Below are 17599 nucleotides of genomic sequence, written 5' to 3'. Positions count from 1 at the left end.
TGCTTTTCTTCTCAAGAAGCAGGGGGTCTTGCATGTGTAATGACTTCATCTTGCTTTCTTTAAAAGCACCCCTTGTTCACTTGTACTGCAGAGCAACCAATGTTTAAGTGATCCTTTGAAATACTTAGAAATACATTCGGCACCTTTTGAATCTGACAAAAACACCTTTCTGCTTTTGCCTGTGTTAGGAAGAGGGAAAGCATTAAACAAGGAAGCTGAAGAGAAGAATTGCCTGTTTCTTTCAAAGGGAACTGAATATAGCTGGTCTGTTGGAACAGTTGGCAGTAATTCTGAGTGCACATGGAAACTACCTTCGTTGAGGGTAGTCCTGCTGCTCATCTTACAGAGAAAACAGGCTCTCTGGGATGATTGTTTTATCAAGCAATTTTTCAACCTGTATTTTTCCTGATGAGCATGGGATTAACTCACGAAAAATTAGCAAGACCCCCTCATCTGTTGCTGACATACCTGACTTTTCAGTGAGCTCTGATCTTCTGACCTCTGTCGTGAGGTTTCTGAGAGGTTTCTGTCTGCATACTTGCATAGTATAATTTTGAGTGTGCTGGGTTTGGGCTTTTTGTTTTTTTTTCCCCCAATCTGGCCTAGCAAAACAACTCACTGCCACGTTTCAGCATCCTTAGAGATGTGCTGTTGACAAGCCCAGAGCATTTTGGAGTTGTTTTCCCTGCTCTGTTCTTCAGATGAAAGTATAAATGGAATATGAACAAAAATCTGGTAAGTTCTGGGTTCTTTGAAAATTTTGGAATGAATCCTCTTTTTTGGCATACTATTCTCCTTAGTACCTCAAGAGAATATCTGGAAGAGAAGTCTTAGTTTTAAAGCTAAACTTTTTCTCCAATATATACCTAACTGATAGGTATGGGATTGTAAATAGAAATGCTGCTTATAGAATTCTTGACAAAATAAAGTTCAGAAACCTTTGTGGCATTGTTGATACAAGAGGAGAGTGTGATCTACGTTGTGAATATACTTAAGCTGAAAATGAAGCACCTTTGGGTTGTCGTAGGAATGATTCTGGAGTAACCCACATACACAAAGAAGGGTAGCTAGTGTGAAAAATAAAGCTTAATTAAATAATGGAAACAACTATGCTGTTGATGAGAGAGACCATAACAAACACTGTTTTCTCCTCAGACTGATTTTCTGCATTAAGTGTTTGGTGGATCGTAGCCTTGAATTAGCAGTAAAGATTATAGCCTGGCACAAAGATATATCAGCAGTGCATATACTGTTAGTGCTGTTATATTTTAATTATATCTGCACCTCCATTGCCTAGAAGAGCACTGAAGCTGAAAAACCCATACTGCAAGTGCTTACCCTTAAGTTACTTGAGGACGAATACTGATTTTTTCATTCTATCTACTGAAAATCTATTTACTTGAAAATAAACTCATGAAATTGCCTGTCCCAGGGGCTGGCTTATGCTGAGAAACACACCTAAAAATGACTTTTCCAACATGTTACACAAATTATTTTTCTAGTATACGGGATGTTCTGTTGGCATTCTTTTTGTTTTCTGGTTGACTTCCTTGGATTGGGTGCTTCCACCTACTTAGTGGAAGAAGTTCTGTCTATTGAATGCATGCTACAGTTGGGTAGTAATGTAGCTTGTTGCTATCCTTTCCCTGGTTGTCAACACCACCAATGGAGGTTGACTTGAGACCTGCTCCCACATAGATGACCTCTAGAGTGACTTTGGAAGAGAAGATCTTTATAAGAATAAGCTCTCTGGGTTTTTGTGTAGAAACAAGTTGCTATGCAGTTTTGCTGCTTTTCTGTCTGATAAGCACAGGAAAAGAGAATGCAAATAGCAGAGGGCCTGAGAAGGGGTCAGCTCCCAAATCCTCCAAATTCCAGGCACTTGGAAATAGGACACTGGGATCCCTTCCTCTTGCTACTTGAGCATGGTGAACGAGGGCTTGGTTTCTGACCAAGCTGGTGCTTGGGTTATTAGGAGCTGCCCTGGGGTTGGATGGAGAAAGAGAGGGTGGGGTTGCCAGGCAGAGCACAGGGAGGAGGGGAGCCAGGCAAGAGGAGGAAATGAAAGGGAGAGGCTGAGCAAACGGAGGATCCAGCCAGTGCCACACTACAGAGCCATGGCCCAGCCCAGAGCCTGTGAGTAGCTGCCCAGAGATTTGTGCTGCTCACAGGGCCTGAGTCGGGTGGTGGTGGGGATTCTAGGGCTTATCTTTCTGGAGGAAACAAAGGAGAGGTACTTGGAAGAGGGTCAAGAGGGTCAGAGCTTGCTTTCCAGGCGGGCTGGTTGTACACTCTGGGCTTAGCTGGTAGTGATGAAAGTTGGCGAGTCATTCCCAAGCAGGGCATCTTGCACAAGGGAGTTCTGTGCTTGGCATCATCTTGCAAGGAAGTGAAACAAGGGAGAGGAGAGCGAGTTCAATCGTGTTTTGTTCTGGTGTTTTGACATCCTCATTCCCTTGCCGTAACTCTCTTCCCACGTGCAAATCCTTTTACTTTAATTTGCCCCTTTTGGGGCTGCCTGTAGCCCATCTGCAGCTCCCTTCACCTTCCCTGTTGTCTGGAAAACCCTCGCTGTCCCTGCATTATTCCCCAGCATCAGTCTGGGCAACAGCAGCAATGAGAGGAATTGCAGCACCCATCTGGAGGGTGAGGATGTGAGAGAGGAAGTGTCTGCGCTCACCAGTCCTGGCCTCAGCACATCACCCAGCTGCAGGCTGGATCTGGGGCTGAGCAGCAGTGCGAGGGTGAATTATTTGGAAAGCAGCAATCCTCCACATGACGGCTCCATCCTGCTGGCCCACAGCTGAGATTAGGATAGATTAATCTGCTGCTGATGTTCTCATACTGAGAGTAAAGCTGTTTGTGTGGCTCTTGGGTTTCTGGTCAAAGTCTGGTGGGCACCATTTCTTCTACCACTGTGTGTGCTTTCAGGTCCAGACAAGATCCTCTTGCTGTGGTTGTACTGTCCAGACAGTTTTTGTGTTTTACTTCTGCTTTTCTGTCTCAAAGTTTTGCCAAGCTCAAGGTCTCAAGGGACTGGATGACCTGCAGCCATAGGAGTGAAAGTCTCTCTTCCAACCAGTCCTTACCTACCCTTCCTGTCCCACATGCCAGGTCAGGAGCAGGACTGTTTGCGGGAGGTGACGCTCTCCACCCAAAGGCTGCGGGTGCTGCCTCCAGCAGTCCTCAGTAACCCTGCTCTGGAAAGCCTTGACCTCGACAGGAACAAACTCAGGAGCATCACCGGCATTTCTAAACTTGGCAATCTGAAGAAGCTCATTGTATCCAAGAACGAGATTGTGGACTTTCCCAATGAAATCCAGAGCCTGATCTATTTAGAGAAGCTTGAACTGAATCAGAACCAAATCCGGGTCATCCCAGAGGGCATCTTCTGCCATCTCCCCAGGCTTAAACACTTGCGGCTGAACAACAACCGTCTTGGTGCTCTTCCCAGAGACCTGGCAGCTTGTCGAGGCAGCCTCCAGTACCTCAACATCTCCAACAACCTGTTCCGAACCTTCCCCCATGCTGTCCTGCAGCTGGCAAACCTACAGGAGCTCCATGTGCAGAACAATGCCCTTCGCCAGCTCCCCAGGGAGCTCTTCCAGGGACAATCCCTGAAAATGTTCAAGGCCAACGGGAACCCGCTCAGGGAGCCACCCAGTGAGGTCTGCGCTGGTGGCATCCAGCAGATCCTGAATTATTTCAACCAGCTTCAAGACGGTTCAGGGCAGGAGGACAAGAGGATCAAGACCATGTTCCTGGGCGCCTCGCTGGCTGGGAAATCTACCATCTGCAGAAGCCTGAAGCAGAGGCAAGCCAAACTGGTACCCAAGGAAGAACGAACAGTTGGGATAGAAATCAGTGAGTTCCGGATTGAAGACTTCACCTTTCTCTTCTGGGACTTCGCTGGCCAGCTGGAGTATTACATGACGCACCACGTGTTCATCACGCCACAGGCACTCGTCATCCTTGTCATCAACCTCCACATGTAAGAGCTGAATTCAGGGGAGAATGGGAGAAGGAAAATGTATCTGAATTGGGTAACCTTTCTCCTTCATTTTCCATTGTTGATGCCATATCCATTGCACCTAGATTAGTGCTCTTTTCTCCAAAGTTTTAACTAGCTCTCTGCCTCCTCCTTTCGGTAGGCCACACATTTTATTAAGCCACCTTACAAAATTCCTCCCTTTTGAGTCACTAGATGTATCTTAATTTGTGACAAGCTAATCTATGTGGTTGTCAGCTTTGCTTTCTGCCTTGTCAATGCCTCTACATGGCTTCTGGTGCTCCCTGAAAATTGAAAGAGTATCAGGGTTGTGCTTTTTGGTACAGGGAAATCCTGCTCCCATCCACAACAGGGGAGGGCTCTGCTACAGCCCCCAGCATTAAGTGGCTTAGATTAAGGATGGGCAACTGAAGGATGGCCTTGGATATAGTCCATGACAACTTAGGACATGTGAGTTCTTTTTCAGCTAGTCCCTGGGACAACATAGGGTGCGTGGTTAAGCCTACGCTTATGGAAAAGCATTAGATGTGAACCTGAGATTTTCTTTTTCTTCCTCTTCAGGTACCAAACTAATGATGATGCTTTCAAGGACCTTGTTGGCTTCTGGATCAACAACCTTTTCATGCGAGTCCCAAACTCTGTGGTGCTTCCTGTGGGAACCCATGTGGACTGCTGTCAGAAGCAAGAGGTGGAGGAGAAGAGGTCCAACATCATGGCCAAGATCGCAGCTATGCTGGCAGAGAGGAAGAGCAACCTCACTCACTTCATCAACAATCTGGAGGACAGTGAGGAGCCTGAGGTTTATGTGGACCAGTGGGAGAGGCTGAAGGAGATGGAGAGTTGCACGTTAACTGTAGGGCTGAGATCATTGTGGATTTACTGCAGCTGAAAGGGGAACTAGGCAAGCTTGCAGGATTTGGGCTTGCTCACATGGGCAGGTTTAGTAGGGTAGTTGATGAGGAGGTGGCACCTCATGGTCTGCCTTCACCCCACACAGTGTGCTAATGGTAATGGTTACCCATTGCTGACAAATCAGGCATCTAGTTACTGCAGCAGCTCCATGGGGTTGGGATGGAGGTGGCAACATTGCATACTGCTATAACTGCTGGCTGTGAACTGCTGGTTCCTTTCTGCTGCTCTCTGATGGGTATCTCTGCTAATGGCTTGTAGGAAGGGCCAGGGGAGAAGTGTGAGGCAACTACATGTTGCATGAAGACATATCCACTTTGTTTTTTTCAGCCTAGTCCATCACTCCTTCAGTAGGGGAGAAATAGTAGAAAGAAATTTATTTTTCAAATACCATGATGCAGGTGGATGGTTTTCTGGGGACCACTGCAATACAGAGGCAGAGCTATAATCATAGGATCACAGAATGGACTGGGTAGTAGAAGACCTTAGAAGTCTACTCAGTTCCAACCCCCTGCCATGGGATAGGGCTGCCACCCACCAGCTCAGGCTGCCCATGGCTCCATCCATCCTGGCCTTGAGCAGCTCCAGGGATGGGGCATCCACAGCTGCTCCGGGTAGCCTGTGCCATGGCCTTACTGCCCTCGTGGTAAAGGTGATGGAGGCGCCCTCTATATGGAAGGGATGCTGTGCCCAGCTATACAGGCTGTTCTGTCCTTGTAGACTGACAGGGGAGGCCAGGTTGGAAGGGACTTCGGGATGTGTCTGAAGCCATACTCTTACTGAAGCTGAGCCAGGTGATTGCTCAGCATGCTATCTATATATTGTGGCAACCATCCCAAGATACCCAGCATCACTGGGCAAACAGATAGCTGCTTGGCTTTCCTCAGCAGGGTATCCAGCATTTGCTAAATGCCTACTGGCAAGCACCTTACTCCACCTCCTTAGTGGCCTCTGAAGCATGAGACCCGCCTGTCACCTCACTGGCTACTACCACAGTGGTATCTGCTGGCTTTGCTTTTGGCAGATGTGCTTTCTCTCTTTCAGATCTTAGACCTGGTTGCTGTCAACTGCACAGATCACCGTGATATCAAAAAGCTTGAAGCCACAATTCTGGAACATGTGAAGAATGAGGAGCTATTCCCTGAGGTTGTCCGTGTGCTGCCACCCGTCTACCGGGAGGTAGAAGCTGCCATTGTGGACATCACCCAGAGTGAGGAGATGGCAGACCATGGTGAGTGCTTCCTCATCCCTTACCTTACTGCTTTTCTGAGAGAGACAGGCTCTCTGAAGTCCTTCTGTGTGTGCTGGTGGTGGGATTGCTGCTGAAGATCTTGCAGGAGCAGTCATTGTCATTGCCTGGCTTTGTCTGATGTAGGTTTGGGTTGGAAGAGACCTCAAAGATCACCTAGTTCCAACCTCTGCCATAGATGAAGACACTTCCAACAGGCCAGATCAACCTGGCCGTAATACTTCCAGGGATGGGACATCTGCAGCTTCTATGGTTAGCCTGTTCCAGTGCCCTGAATTCTCAAAGAAGGAAGGAATTCCTATTATCTAATGTATTGCAAGCATCTGACTCCAAGGCCTAGGGAAAAGCAAGGAAAAAGGGCAAGTTCTTCTTCACATGAAGGCTCTGCCAGTATCTGTCAACCTGCGGATGGAGGAACTTTCAGCTGGCAGTGTAGTCTGTAATGTTGTACTTTCTCCCCTTTGCCCTGTATAAATACTTTAAATTCATGGTATCTTGCAGGAGGGAGATGAACAGTTTTAATGTTTCTATTTGGCTTCCAAACCTATGTCTTGCAAATTTTATTTAATACATATCTTTGATATCAAGTGCTACCTAGAGACAGTGTGACATTGGGCCCTGCTGATGCTTGTTGGCCCTGTAAAGCAGCCTTTGACTGCTGGCTTGGCTGCTGCACTTCAAGATGGGCATGCTGAGCACCTACATCTCCCTCTAGGCATGATGGACCTCCAGTACCTGCTCAGTGAACTCTCCCAGCGAGATCACCTGGCCAACTTGGACAGAGAGCTTCTCCAGGATATCCTGCGCTACCTCCACCGCATTGGCCTTCTTGTGTGGTACGAAGAAATCAAGCACCTGGAAAGCACTGTCTTTCTGCAGCCCACCTTCCTAATAACTACGTTCAAGGTGAGCATGGGAAATAAGACTCAGCAGGGCCCAAGCTTTGCCATGCTGTTCTCATCACAGCCTCTCATTTCTCTCTCTTCCTGCCCAGCTCCTTGTGAGGGACTGCCTGGTCCAGCAGCTGGAGAGCATCTCTGTGGACACGCTGATTGCGGAACATGCCACCATCAGGGACAGGTCCAACTGGGTGTGGGCCTTCAAGTCAAAGGCAATGCTGTGCCACCAGGCAGTGCGTGCTTTGGTGAAGTACCAGCTCTTTTCGGAAGGGATGCAGGACATCTTTGAGGAGATCATGGGGGACAAGACCCACAGGGGGAAAGGGAAGCTCTTCAGCCTCCTGGAGCACTTTGAGCTCTGCCTGGAGGTGAGGCAAGCCAAAGCACTCAATCCTCAGGCCAGTGAGTTTGTGCCCGGGAGGACATGGGAGACAACACAGGACCAAAGTGAGTCTTGGTACTTGTTCCCAACCTACCTAAACCAGACTGAAGAGGTTGCTGAGGTGTGGGGAGGAGATCACCATGAGGACCTCCACATCCGTACCTATTTCTCACCTGAGATACCTGAGGGATTCTTCCACAGGTGCGCAGTATTGTCCAGCCCCCTGATGAGGCTGTTGGCAGGGCACTCACTGGGGTTGGTTGGGTGAGCGGGTATGATCATCAGCAAGCCTTCAGCTGTTGAGAACGTAACAGCCAAGGCATGAAGCCAGGACTCAGGAGATCAGGGTACAGTCTTAGCCCTGTCCTGGACTTGTGGAGCGCTGGATGAATCACTGTGATGTCCCTTGTCCAGATGCAAGCAAGGATAATGATCCTTCTGTTTCACCTGCCATCTGGGGTGGGTTTTGCAGGCTATAGAGCTAGTTTGTGCCAATCCAAGCATTATAGAATCACAGAATGGATTGGGTAGGAGGGGACCTTAAAGCCCACCCAGTTCCAACCTCTTGTCACGGGCAGTACTGCCACCCACCAGATCAGGTTGCCCAGGGCGCCGTCCAATCTGGCCTTGAATGCCTCCAGGTCTCACAGTCCCACTAGAACAGTGTGGAGAAAGGCCTGCTTTCCTCTGGGTCTGGACCACTTATCACTGGGACTCCTCCAGTTTCTGGAAGGCCTCCTGTCATTGTAGGGTACTTCACTTGTATCTGGGGTTTTATCAGACAACCAAACCTGGAAGCAACTGTTGCCTTAACAGGCTGCTCCTGCTGCTTGAGCCATGGTCCTCATTCAGCTTCTAGCTCTATTTTGGCTGAAACTAGTTTCACATTTTTCAGGTCATCCCATTGCCACATTTTCTCCCACTGTGGGATATAAATGGGGAGGAGGGTGGTTAAAGCCACAGGCAATCTCTTTGCAGGTTCCTTGTGAAATCTTGCTCCTTCTACTCCACACATTGGGTGGCCAAGGCAACCTGCCTGCTCGTATGCAACGGCAAACCTCTGCTGATTAAAGAGAACAACCAGCGGGCATACAGCTACCTGGAGCTGAGGTGCAGGAAGCCAGCAGGAGCAACAGGTGGGGAGCACCAAGGCAAAGGGCCGTCTGAGGGAAGTAACTCTCTTGATGCCTCTTTAAGTTGACCTTGAAGGCTGCCATGGTTTGGTTAAGATGACAAACTGTGGTGGTACACCTGATCTGGTGGTGGTTGGCCACGAGGCTGGAAGCAAGTTATGTGGCTCCCAGGCCCCTGTATTGCTACTGCGGGTAACCGTGCCTCTCTCCTTTTGTCTGGAAGCATTCCAGCTTGCTTGGGACTTCCTCATGGCGGGTGTGTTTATCATCCAGAAGCTCTCTGAAGAGTGGCCAGGGCTGCATGTGTGTGTGAAGACCCCTTGTCGCACGGCTGGCTGTCCCGCAGAGCTCATCTGGCCAGACATGGATGGCAAAACCCCCATGTATGTATGTGCTTGCTCAGCACAGAGGGCTGGAACCTGATGGGTGCTGTTGCAATGTCAACTGGGACTTTTTCCTTCACAGGACAAAGGAAGATGTTAAAACCTGTGGAACATGTGGGCATCGGTTTGGTGCAGAGCTGCTCTTACCCAAAGGTGAGGCTGGTGGTGGTGGAGCAGAGCTCTAGCCAGAAGGAGGTGGGTGATGGTGGTGTCCTGTCTTGGGCTACATGGGAAGGCAGAGCCCCAGAGCAATCTGACTACTAGTGGGGAATTAAATGGGCCGCACAGAGGTGAAGGGGCATATCTAGTGTCTCTAAGTGGTGAGGAGTTTGTGTCCAGTGGAGAATGCTGGCTCCCCTTCTGGAAACAGGTACTCCAAGCAATTCCTCTCCATGGGCTAAAATGGTTAACACTGGCTGTCCTGGCAGCAGCAGGGCTTCCTGCTTATTCTTAGGGGATAACGGCTCAACTGCTGGGTATACTGGAGCTGAGTTGCTTAAGAGCTGATGGACCCTTTCTTTGTCCACACAGTGCCCAGGCAGCCAGAAACAGCCCCAGCACAGCCCCCTGTCCACTACTACGTGACCAGCTATGGCACCACCACCTTTGGGCCCAGCAGCATCCATGTCACCCGGCAGGTAGGCTGTCCCCTCCCCTTGCTTCTGCTCACATCCTCCTCAGGCAACCCCATGCTGCAGATCATCACCTGGATAGCCTCTGTCATGCAAGCACTTTGTTTTTTTCAGAACATCACCAGTGAGTGACTGCAGGCCAGGGGGAAGGGAAGCTTGAATGGAAGACAAAAGAATTGTTTTTAAGCTGAAGTCAAACTCTCCTCAGCATGCTGAGCTTACAAGTACTACTTACATCCTTACTGCAGGGCAATAAATGCATAAATAAATGTGCTGACTTGCAGTGCCTAAAGGATACATTTAGGGGGCTATGCAACACCAGCGAGTGGGAAGTACCTTTATATAGACATACATTTAAACTTAAAAAACTTCAGAAAAGTAAATCTGTAAAGAATCACCATCCCCAAAAACTCCAGATAATTGTTGGAAAGCTATGTGCCAGCTCAAGGTCCACAGGAACTGTCCTGGAGGCGAAGGAGGAAGGAAGGACCCCCACTGTACACCATGCTGGTGCCAGGGGGTTGAAGCGCTGTACAGTCAGAGAAAAGGCTTTCCCAACCATCAAGATTTTTGCAGAGCTTTTGGAGGAGTGGAGAGTTCCTGAGCTGGCTCTACTGCTGGCTGCTCCTGTGGTGTGTTGACCACCACAGCACTCTTGGCTAGAGCAGGGTAGCAAGATGTGCCTGGGAGTGGATGCAAATGCTGCTCTTTTCTCCTCTGTAATGGTGAAATCAGCCCAATGCTGACCGAGCGGAGCCAGAAAATTCTTTGCAAGAAGCAGAGGCCGGGGGAGGAACACAGGAAGGGAGCGTCAATCTGTCTGCATGTGGTATTGCTCAATAAGCTCGAAGAGGTTGAAGGAGTCAGAGAGCTGCAGGCTGACATTGCCACTGTTGAGGGAGGAGGCTCCTTCCCGCTGCACCTGCTCACACCAGTACTCGCAGAACTTGGGCACCAGCTGCAACAACACACGGGCACAGCTGTGTATGGGGTTTGGGGCAGTTGCTTCTCCATGCAGCCCCATCCCTCCATGAGAAAAAGAATGGGGGGTGCACAGGACAATCCATCTCCCCCGGTACTGAGAGTCCCAGTCCACAGTACTCATCTCCCCTCTGTCTCTGAGGCCACCTCAAGGCCACTCACCTTCACCAGGATGAGCTTGGATTCCTTGGGCTTTGTGCTGGAGAAGCACTGCCCGAAGCAGAGGAAGATGGTGAAGTCAGGGGAGCGCTCCCTGCGGCTGTCACGGAAGTCCCGGAGCTCTGCAAGGAGAGGCAGGGCTTGGACTTAGGGCAGGCCCCAGCGAGGGCAGTGGGTACTCTGGTTGGGTGCTCCCCACCACCTCAACCCCAAACTGGGATGGGAAGGGGCCCTACTCACCTGTGCAAAACACACTGAAGTCAAAGATGGGTGTCTCCTGGTCCCGGTGGAGCAGGTTGAGAGGGGGTTCCCCACCCTCAAGCTGCTGTGACAAGGCCCAGAAGACCTTGCACTTCTTCAGGCGAGTGGCCAGGAGCTGGCCGGCACGCTGCTCCAGCCGCAGCCCCGCCACCCCCAGTAAGTCCTCAGTGTAGTGCCGCTGCCTGGCGTCGACCAGGCCCTCGGGGCTGGGGAACAGCACCAGCCGCTGCTCGGCCACTGCCGGGTCCAGGGGCTGGTAGGCCAGCACCCACCGGCTGTCGACCACCTGCTCCTGGTAGACCACCCTTCCTCGGTAGTAGATAGTGATGTCCAGGATGGGGGGCAGCTCTCCTGCACGAAGCAGCTGTTAGTGGGGGCGGCCCCAAAAACCCCTCAGCCCCGCAGACAGATCCTTACCTGCGTCCTCATAGAGGAACCCTCACCTGTGTCACCTGCCAGTGGCGGGGGCGCGGGGTTGGCAGGCTGGAAGAGTAGCTGCTCACCCGGGGATGGTGCAGGGATAGCACATTCCTCACTCACAGAGAGGCCCCCAGCCCCGTCCTGCCTGCAGTCCCCACCAGGCAGGGGCTGGTCAGTCAGCAGCAGGGACTCTGGGGGGCTGCAGGTGCCCTGCTCCTCCAGGTGCCTCCAATCCTGAAACAGTGGCACAGGGAGGCAGCCACCTGGGCCAGAAAGCAGCAGAGCATCCTCTGGCAAGGCATCCCCTAAAGAGGCATTGTAGGTGGGTGGAGGTTTACCTCACTCTGCTCCCCCCCAGAACAAGTGGGCCTGGTCTCACCTGTGTGTGCCCAGAGGGCTGTCTGGGAGCCGAGGGCAGAGATGTTGCATTGCTGCAGTATGGACTGCAGTGCGTCCAAATCCTCCTGCATCAGGGCTGGTGCAGCAGCACCTTCAGCACTGTCTGTGGGGCACAGCAGGGGGGTCACCAGCCATCAGCAACCCCACACCCAACCCCCAGAGTGGCTCGGTCCTGGGACAAATCCACCACGATCCCACTGCCAGGCTGAGTCTAAGGTGCCCCCACACACAAACAGGGGACTGGGACCTACCTGTGGGAGCATTTTCTGAGGCCAAATCATGGTGGTTAAGCAACAGCTGCAGAGGAAAGCAGAACAGGGCTGAGGCACTGGTGCTGTGGGCCCAGGCCAAGGATGAGGGCTGCAATGCTGCAGTAGCAGCACCAGGCCCCCTCCCCTTCTGCTATGCCCATCCCATTACCTGCGGCTGAGGCTGCTGCAGCGGGGCATCTGACACAGGGCCCCCAAAACCTTTGACATCGAGGATGGCTGGAAGGAGAGCAGGGTGAGCGGGGTGCCCCAAGCTCAGCCCTCATTTTGTTGCTTCCTCCAAACCTGGGCTCACCTGAGGCAACTGCATAGACCTTGTGCGGATCGTTGTTGCACTTGGAGCGGTCCTCCAGCAGTGTGAACATGTGGGTGCTCCTCAGGGCGCAGCGGAAGTTGGTCTTCCATTTGGCTGGATCCTCAGCATTCCCCTCGTACCTTCCACTGGCCTTCGCCCAGGCCTGGTGGGCATGGAGAGGTGAGCACAGGGACCCCGGAAATGCGAGCCCTGATTATCCCATCTCATCCATACTGAAGGCCTTGAGGTCATTGCTGGTCACCCCTCGTCCCACCCACTTGAAGACCCTGGGGTCACTGCTAGTCACCCTCCAATGGAATTGCAGAGTGGCAGGATGGTCGAGGTGACAGGGCCCTCTACATCCATCTGGCTCAGCCCTTGTACAAGCAGGAACATCCAGCACTGGGCACTGCCATTCTCACCTGCCTTGAAGACTACAGTCCTCCAGTCACATCTATCCTACTTCAAAGACCTTGCCATCACCACTGGTGACCACCCCATTCCCATCTACCGCGAAGACCATAGGATTAGAACCACAGAACCATTAAGGTTGGAAAGGACCACTAAGATCACCACGTCTGCCCACCAACCCATCCTCGCCATGCCCACTGACCACATCCCTCATTGCCATATCCACACAATTCTCACACACCTCCAGGGACAGTGACCTCACCACCACCCCGGGCGGCTGTGCACCTCATCCACCCATCTTGAAGACCACAGACTTCTCGTGCCACTTCAAAGACCTCGGAATCACCACTGTTGATCATCCCATTTCCAACCAGCTTGCAGACCTCGGGTTGCTGCCGTTAACCCCCCCTAATCTCACCCACCCTTGGGTCACCGCTGCCCACCTCAGAGACAGATCACTGGGCTGCTGGAGGTCGCTGACCTCAACACCCCCCACGTTACTGCTGGTGATACCCCAACCACCCAGAAGTCAGCCCATCTCTAAGTCCCCCACCTTGAAGATCTCCACGTCGCTGCTGGTGACATCCTTCCTGGCGTTGTGCTTCCAGGGGATGCGGAAGATAAAGCGGGCCTGGTCGATCCAGCAGAGGCCGTGGTACAGCCCGCTGCTGACGGCGTTCAGCAGCCAGGGTCCGAAGCGCAGCTTCTGGGCGTCCCTGCGGGGCGGTACGGTCAGTTCCCGGGCCGCGCGGACAGCCGGCGGGCACACGGCCGCGCCGCTTACCCCTCGCTGTCCATCGCTGCGCGGCTCCTCGGCGTCCGGACCGGACGGGACGGGACCACCCCGGGGCCGGGCTTTTATAGCGACGGAGGCTTTCCTGGAAATCGCGTGGGGAAACGAAACTGAAACCGCCGCGGTGAGAGGGAGCGGCAGGGAGGCTGCGGCTCCGCAGCTGCGTGGTGGGAGGACACCGCTTAGCGCCGCGCCTCGAGATCCGCCGGGGCCCTTCGGAGCCGGTGGGGATATCCGCACTACGGAGCGCGGATCGAAGGGCGGCCCGAAACGCCGCCAGCGGGGTTTTCCAGCCCCGGCCCCATCTTGCAGCCTTGGGGCTGGAAAGTCCAGCAGGCTTTGAAGTTATTTTTGAGATTTAACTCTTCTTCTTCTCTTCCGGGCCTGGGCGCACGCTAAGAGCTGGGCGAAAAACCAGACCCAGAGGGCAGTGCTGCTCCTGGGTTTCATGCACAAAAAGAAATCAGGCCTAAGGATTGCTGCCAGCCCTGGGGGTGAGGCCCCCTTACCTCAATCCCCCCCAGAAAATCCTCTTTCCTTGCTAAGAAATCCCCCTACTGCATTATAGGAAATCCACCTGTTACTCCCCAGGGATTCTTCCGTCGTTTCCCAGGAAATTTCCCCACTGCTTTTTAGGAAACCCCTCCTTGCTTCCTGGGGCATTTCCTTGGTGCTGTTCAGCAGCTCTTCACCTTTCAAGGAAGTTCCTCCATTGCTCGCCTGCAAATCCACCTGTTGTGCTCTAGGAGGTTTCCCCTCCGCTGCCAAGGAAGCATCACTGTTCCTTTCATGGAGATCTCTGCCTGCCAGGCATTTCTCCTATTTGCACTCCCCCCATTGGTTTCAAGGATGTTTCATGGTTAGATCCCCCATTATTTTCTATGAACATCAACCAGTGCTATTCACAAAGTTCCCCCACAGATTCCCAGGATATTTCAGGATATTTGCTCCTTTGCTTTTGAGGAATTCCCCTTATTGCTCTCCAGAAAATTCCCACACTGCCTCACAGGAAATTTCACCATCACCCTCCAGAACATTTGATTGTACCTTTTCAGGATTTCCCTATCATTTTCATGGATTTTTCCATTTTGCTTTTAGGAATTTCCCCGTGATGCTTTAGGACACTTCCTTACCACTTCCTGGTATGCTTTGCTCTTTTCCTCCAAGGAAGAAGATGAAAAACCATGGTTATGGAGGGGCATTAAGCACCTGGAGCCACCAGAGCCAAGGCCTGAGCAGGGACAAGGTGACACCACACAGGACATAAGGGAGAAGAACCCAGCAGAGGACCCAATGCACAAGTCATGGGGTAAGATGCACGAGGTGCCAACTTCACACTCCAGTCATCATCCCCTGCCTTGGGGACACATGGCACCTGCAGCAGGGAAGCAGACAGCTGGCCAGGACGAGCAGAGGTGTGTCTGTTTGCCTCTACTTCATAATACTGGAATTCACACTTGGAGGTTTCTGCTCACTGCTGGTGGATTGGAATTCCCCCCCAGTTGAAATTCATCTTTGTTTTGGTGCCAGCCTGCAGGGCCAGGTCACAGCTACCTCCTGACACCCTCCAGCCTCAGGTCCAAGCAGCTAAACCCAGCCCCAGTAAGGTCACAGTATCCAGAAGAACCTGGGGATAAGGAAAAGTGACCCCCAAAGCCCGATCCCCACTCCCACAGCCCCATGGGTGCCTCCAACCCCACCTTCTCTAAAATGCTGGGATGAGGAAAGCAGGGAGGGAGGCTGCTCCAAACTCACACAAACTTGCACCTGCTTTTAGAAAACCATACATATTAGAATTAATTAAGATTCGGAGTGTTTTGTTGAACAAGAGCAGCTGAAGGTTTTGGGAGGAAGAGGAAGCACCTTAGAAAAACCACAAATCTTTCTCTTTTAATCCACCCAAGAGAAATCCAGAGCAAGAGCAGCATCACAGCACTACACACATCACAGACATCTATTGGACTCAGAGACCATCTCTGCACAGATTCCTTCCCAGATACAAGGAAAAAATCATGAAAAAAAGGAAAGTGATTCACATAAGCAAAGTGACAAGGAACAAATCAGCTACAGAACGATTTCTTCTAAGAGAAAAAGGACGCATCGAGGAAGAAAGCACTCAACATATGGGTTTTGAGAAATACCCTAACCCAAGAATGCTGAAACAGAGGTGGTTTTTTTCCAAACATTAAAAACATGGATTTTTTTTTTTTTAAATTAACTTAAATATACAATTGAAACACAAGCACCAAGCAAGTGCCTGGAGAAACAAACGAAAAGAAGGAATGAAAGGTGAATTTGACTCATTTAATTTAAACATTGAGGTTGGGTGGATTGCACCACATGGAATAAATAATGGAGAAGATCACGGTGAGGTTGTTGATCTTGTACTTAACATAATTTACCAAGGATTAACAGCACAGCCCAAAAGAGTACTTAATGAGAAGCCCTCTGACAAGTGGTTGCAGTTGGGCAGAATCCCTTTGGCAGAGTGGGTTGTGGAGCAGGGAAATGCCCGCACCACCCAACAACGAACACCACCCCAAGGGTGAGAGGGATGATGAGTTTCTGGGATTGCAATCCTGCAGTCCCACCTGCACAACAGCTCCGTGCTCAGGGCATGGAACCTCCTTATCAGCAGCTGGCTGCAGGCACACCCAGTCAAAACACAAAACCAGACCTTGTGTTTTCACCTTGCAAGGTAAGAGCAAACACACAGGCTTCATAGCACAGCTGCCGTACCTTGGACCCTATAGAAACAGACCAGGCTCATCCTTTCACGTCCTGGGGCCAAGCCAGGAAACACAGAGCCAACTGTGTACACAGCTAACCGTACACCTGCTGCAGGCATCACCTCGGGGCGGGCAGGCTGAAGGAATGTAAGTGGTTTCTTTTTGTTTGGTTCTTTTCCCTCCCCACAATCCCTGCATTAAAAAATAAAATAAAATAAAGTTGATCCCAAGTTTCTCTCCTTCCCCTGCCTGCAGCCAAGCAGGGAAGGACCTTTGACATTCACATGATCCCAAAGACATGTTCCCTACAGAGCAGCCACCTCGCCTCTGCACATCATCAAGAGGGAAGTCCCTTTGCTTTAAAACAAAAATTACAAAAAAAAAAAAAAAAAAAAAAAAGTAATGATCCCCTTTCCCTTCCTTTGATCTCTAAGAAATTCATCCTAGTCCAACTCATTTTTGAGCAAGGGAAAGAGGCAAAGGTTTCCAAGCCAAGGAACTTGCCAGACCCAGTGCCGCCTTTGCATCCCTTTGCAGGACACCTGCTCTCCTCCTGGGACCCAGCACCCAGAGAGATGGCTGAGGGACACTTCTGTCCCTGCAGCCCCTCTGCAGGCAGCCAGGAGCCCTGGGAAGGGCAGAGGTGAATGAGGGCTCAGGTTATCTTTTTCCCCTTCCCTCTTCCTTCTAAATGCTAGGAAGAGAATTCTGGGTGCGCAAGCCCAGTCTGTGCTTACCAGTGTCCTTAAGAATTATGATTAAAAAAAGAAGAAAAAAAAGGGGAAAAAAAAAAAAAAAAGAGAGATATGCATAATTGGGTATTGTCCGTGGAAGGAGGGAGAGGGAACAGGCTCCAGATGAAGATAGAAAAGAGACTCTCCCTCCCCATGTTTGCTCATCTGGAGACCATATTCCCCATGTTCCCATGCGAACCCTCTGTGCTGTTGCTCTCACACCACTCGACATGGACGACGAACACAGGGATGAATCCGGCGTGGCAGAGGACGGGTGGCACAGGCAGGCATGCCAGGGCTAGGCCCGGTGCTTGGGGAGTATGTCCAGGAGGAACTCCGCAATGCCAATGAAGTAGACGACTTGTGCGATGCCAAAGAGAGGAGCGATGACTAGGGCTCGGCAGTACGCCCCTTTCAGGAAGGCCATGGGTCCTTCCTTCTGCCAGATCTTCCTGGGAAAAGATGGCACAGGTTGGTCAGCGTCCATCCCATCCCTCCACTGTGCCAGGAGAACCTCTGGCCATGCCCTGGCTTTCTGCCTTCCCCTAGTAC

The 17599-nt window shown here is 51.3% G+C and overlaps 3 protein-coding genes across 17 annotated transcripts in view; 1 reads left to right on the top strand and 2 right to left on the bottom strand.

The window, feature by feature from the left end:
- The first annotated feature begins 10 nt into the window (after positions 1-10).
- LOC100546403 (malignant fibrous histiocytoma-amplified sequence 1 homolog) lies at positions 11-15946 on the top strand. Of its 6 annotated transcripts, none has more exons than XM_085224356.1 (12): positions 11-735; positions 3115-3991; positions 4571-4862; positions 5963-6149; positions 6883-7073; positions 7162-7649; positions 8427-8584; positions 8805-8964; positions 9047-9117; positions 9496-9602; positions 14752-14893; positions 15489-15946. In XM_085224356.1, exons 1-12 carry the CDS (start codon positions 714-716, stop codon positions 15716-15718), a joined length of 2925 nt encoding a protein of 974 aa, XP_085080482.1. In that variant the 5' UTR covers positions 11-713; the 3' UTR covers positions 15719-15946. The 6 variants fall into 6 exon arrangements, 5 of the variants coding, with proteins under 5 accessions (XP_085080482.1, XP_085080481.1, XP_085080483.1 ...); XM_085224355.1 differs by having other exon boundaries at positions 11-2136; XM_085224357.1 differs by having other exon boundaries at positions 11-2136; positions 3010-3991.
- On the bottom strand, positions 9920-13772 carry IRF7 (interferon regulatory factor 7). The gene is made up of 10 exons (XM_003206312.5): positions 13576-13772; positions 13345-13507; positions 12381-12543; positions 12237-12304; positions 12068-12113; positions 11797-11919; positions 11441-11722; positions 10977-11348; positions 10740-10858; positions 9920-10554 (listed from the first exon to the last, which is right to left on the bottom strand). Exons 1-10 carry the CDS (start codon positions 13587-13589, stop codon positions 10408-10410), a joined length of 1497 nt encoding a protein of 498 aa, XP_003206360.1. The 5' UTR covers positions 13590-13772; the 3' UTR covers positions 9920-10407.
- SLC25A22 (solute carrier family 25 member 22) overlaps positions 15449-17599 on the bottom strand; it is a 39521-nt gene continuing 37370 nt past the window's right edge. For all 10 annotated transcript variants that reach the window (XM_085224359.1, XM_085224364.1, XM_085224360.1 and 7 more), the window contains one exon: positions 15449-17499. In XM_085224359.1, the coding sequence (XP_085080485.1) occupies positions 17346-17499 (154 nt within the window). In that variant the 3' untranslated portion in view covers positions 15449-17345. The remainder of the gene's footprint in view (positions 17500-17599) is intronic.

Source organism: Meleagris gallopavo, chromosome 5 (genome assembly GCF_905368555.1).
Source record: "Meleagris gallopavo chromosome 5, MGAL_WU_HG_1.1, whole genome shotgun sequence".
NCBI classification, from domain to species: domain Eukaryota; kingdom Metazoa; phylum Chordata; class Aves; order Galliformes; family Phasianidae; genus Meleagris; species Meleagris gallopavo.
Note: the sequence above shows the minus strand (reverse complement) of the source record. Positions and strands in the feature narration are given on the sequence as shown.

Excerpts from the sequence above, each read along its gene's own strand:
- LOC100546403 (XM_085224355.1), top strand. The coding sequence starts at position 1,926 with ATGGTGAACGAGGGCTTGGTTTCTGACCAAGCTGGTGCTTGGGTTATT. Across the intron at positions 6,150-6,882 it reads TGAGGAGATGGCAGACCATG|GCATGATGGACCTCCAGTAC; the intron begins GTGAGTGCTTCC and ends ATCTCCCTCTAG. Across the intron at positions 7,650-8,426 it reads CCTGAGGGATTCTTCCACAG|GTTCCTTGTGAAATCTTGCT; the intron begins GTGCGCAGTATT and ends ATCTCTTTGCAG.
- IRF7 (XM_003206312.5), bottom strand. Across the intron at positions 12,544-13,344 it reads GCGACGTGGAGATCTTCAAG|GCCTGGGCGAAGGCCAGTGG; the intron begins GTGGGGGACTTA and ends CATGCCCACCAG. Across the intron at positions 12,114-12,236 it reads TGCAGCAGCCTCAGCCGCAG|CTGTTGCTTAACCACCATGA; the intron begins GTAATGGGATGG and ends TTTCCTCTGCAG.